The sequence below is a fragment of the Penaeus japonicus genome, unplaced genomic scaffold, assembly GCF_977035675.1.
Source record: "Penaeus japonicus unplaced genomic scaffold, GWHDUDI00000001_assembly GWHDUDI00000036, whole genome shotgun sequence".
Classification (NCBI taxonomy): Eukaryota; Metazoa; Arthropoda; class Malacostraca; order Decapoda; family Penaeidae; genus Penaeus; species Penaeus japonicus.
The window spans coordinates 15,674,969-15,677,468 of record NW_028234438.1 but is presented as its reverse complement, the minus strand read 5'-3'; the positions used below and the strand labels follow the sequence as shown (position 1 = coordinate 15,677,468).

Genomic DNA, 2,500 nt, shown 5'->3' with positions numbered 1-2,500 from the left:
TTCCTCTAAGATCTCCCTCGTCCGAACTTCTAACAACTACTTCCTTCTAGCTACCCTATCCTTTTTTTTTTTTTTTTTTTTTTTTTTTTTTTTTTTTTTGTGTGTGTGTGTGTGTGTGTGTCTGTGTGTGTGTGTGTTTTGCTGCGTTTCCCGCCACTCTGATTTCTTGTGACTTTGGATCTGCAGTTGAGTAAAACTGCTCTCGTACTATGGGCAAAGCCTAACCATTATGACAACCAAGTGTTCGTCACATCAAAGAGCACATGTTCAGCATTTTCTTACTACGTGAAGAAACATGCCCCTACAGTTCTAGATATTTTAAGACCGATGTATTAAAATATCTAAATTGCCCCTACTTTACTACCATCGAAACAAAGACTCATGTAACAAAGCTAATTTCCATTCATTCCAGTCCATCATCTAGTTTTCATCATCTAGCAACCCATGTGTTATTAGTAAAGCAAAATGCATGGGACTCACTGCTCATGGTCGACTGAGGGTCGTCCTTCTGGGCTTCCATCTCCAGCAAATAGGCGTCGATGTAGTCGCGGGGGTTCTCGGGGTCGAGCGTCGCCTGGTGCTCCCGCACGTGTTTCTGAGAAGGGTTATGTACTATGTGTATGTATGCGTACATGCATATATATATATATATATATATATATATATATATATATATATATATATATATATATATATATATAATATATATATAATATATAGTTAGAATGAGAGAGAGATAGAGAGATAGATAGATAGATAGATAGATAGAGAGAGAGAGAGAGAGAGAGAGAGAGAGAGAGAGAGAGAGAGAGAGAGAGAGAGAGCGAGGGCGAGTGAGAGAGAGAGAGAGAGAGAGAGAGAGAGAGAGAGAGAGAGAGAGAGAGAGAGAGAGAGAGAGAGAGAGAGAGAGAGAGAGAGAGAGAGAGAGAGAGAGAGAGAGAGAGAGAGAGAAAGAGAGAGAGAGAGAGAGAAAGAGAGAGAGCGAGAGAGAGAGGCGAGTGAGAGAGAGAGAGAGAGAAAGAGAGAGAGAGAGAGGGATTGCATGTTTGTAGTCATTACGAAATTAATATATGTTTAATAACGTCCATGAATATCTATAATTGTTTGTTTATATGGATATGCATAAAATGGAATGCTTGTAACTTAATAGGACGAAAGCACTGACGCTCAAGTGCATCACTCTTACAGCTACATGCTGACTGATCATTTTTATTTTGTCAATCAGATCAACCGCGCCGATCCACTTCTTGAGGAAGTGGGGCGCGAGGGGCACTATCCACGGCATGAAATCGAACCACTGGACTCCTTGGAAGTCCTCGAAGGACGAATTGGTGGCCTGATTTAGCTTCTGGATTTCGAAATCATTCACGTCATAGCGTCTGCCTGGAGAAGATACAAAGTTTGAGCACATGGCTTGATCCTTCCTCTGCAATTCTCTGCTTGCAAAGGAAATGAGGACATCACCGACCTGCAACCATCTGCCAGATGATGTTGAGAACAGCCACGTTGATGGACGAGGGGAGGGGACCTGGACGCCCCGTGTGTCTCGCGAAGTCCTCGACCAGACAGACGGCCTCGTGCTGGATGGCTTCCTCCAAGCGGGTCTTGCCCATGCCGAGGTCCCTCAGGTGACGAAGGGTGAATCTTCGGTTGTTTTGCCAAATTAGGCCACTGGAGACGATTATACCTTTGGAAAGAATAGATGATAAATAAGTAAACTATGACTGAGGTATTAACTAACCCATCTTTATATTGAAGCAACATTGTATCGTGCCAACTAGAAGCAGCATTTACCGTTATTGGAGAACCGGTTAAAGACAGTGAGGCTGTAGAGGTCCGGCCTGTCAGCGAACTCCGGTTTGGCGAAGGCGGCCTTGATGGTCTTGTAGTCGCAGAAGAAGATGAAGATCCGGCTGCCCATGCGCCACCTGGGGCAGAGATTGTGAAGAACACAAAGACATATTGTGAATAGATAGAAAACGAATATACACGAAATTACAATAAATATCAGTACATCGAAGTTTTGAAACAAAACTACTCACGATACGGTGTTACCAAACTTCTTCTTCAGCCGCTCTACTTGGTCGTAAAGAGACTCTTCGTCGGAGGGAAGTTTCCCTACTATTGGCAGACCCCATAGCCCTGTATGGGGAAGACAGCGATCGAGGCTTATCTCTGTATATACCCCCCCCCCCTCCTACAGACACATAGATATTTTCCTCCTCTTTCCCTCTTGCTTTCATTAGCTAATATACTGTAGCAACATATCTGGAGTCATTATAGTCTGAAACCACATAATCATTATTATAATCCCCCCTCCATATCTATCGTAGCGAGTCTAGTCATAACCACTGTCACTATCACCATCATTACCCCCGTTTCCGATGGTAAATAAAAGGCCAAACGGCGTCACAACTTCTCCATGTTGCCATCCATGAGTCCCTGAGAGATAACCCCTTTATTGATCCTAAGTTTCAACCTGACAAATCTGTTCCCAAGG

General features: G+C 43.4%; 2 protein-coding genes across 3 annotated transcripts in view; both read right to left on the bottom strand.

The window, feature by feature from the left end:
- LOC147467415 (cytochrome P450 2L1-like) overlaps window positions 1-2,500 on the bottom strand; it is a 15,140-nt gene that overhangs the window by 11,898 nt on the left and 742 nt on the right. The window lies entirely within an intron of this gene.
- Window positions 1-2,500, bottom strand: part of LOC122252348 (cytochrome P450 2L1) — a 6,617-nt gene that overhangs the window by 3,375 nt on the left and 742 nt on the right. For both annotated transcript variants that reach the window (XM_043014784.2, XM_043014786.2), the window contains exons 3-7: window positions 2,043-2,142; window positions 1,795-1,928; window positions 1,469-1,687; window positions 1,187-1,383; window positions 481-595 (exon numbers count right to left, since the gene is read on the bottom strand). In XM_043014784.2, the coding sequence (XP_042870718.2) occupies window positions 481-595; window positions 1,187-1,383; window positions 1,469-1,687; window positions 1,795-1,928; window positions 2,043-2,142 (765 nt within the window). The remainder of the gene's footprint in view (window positions 1-480; window positions 596-1,186; window positions 1,384-1,468; window positions 1,688-1,794; window positions 1,929-2,042; window positions 2,143-2,500) is intronic.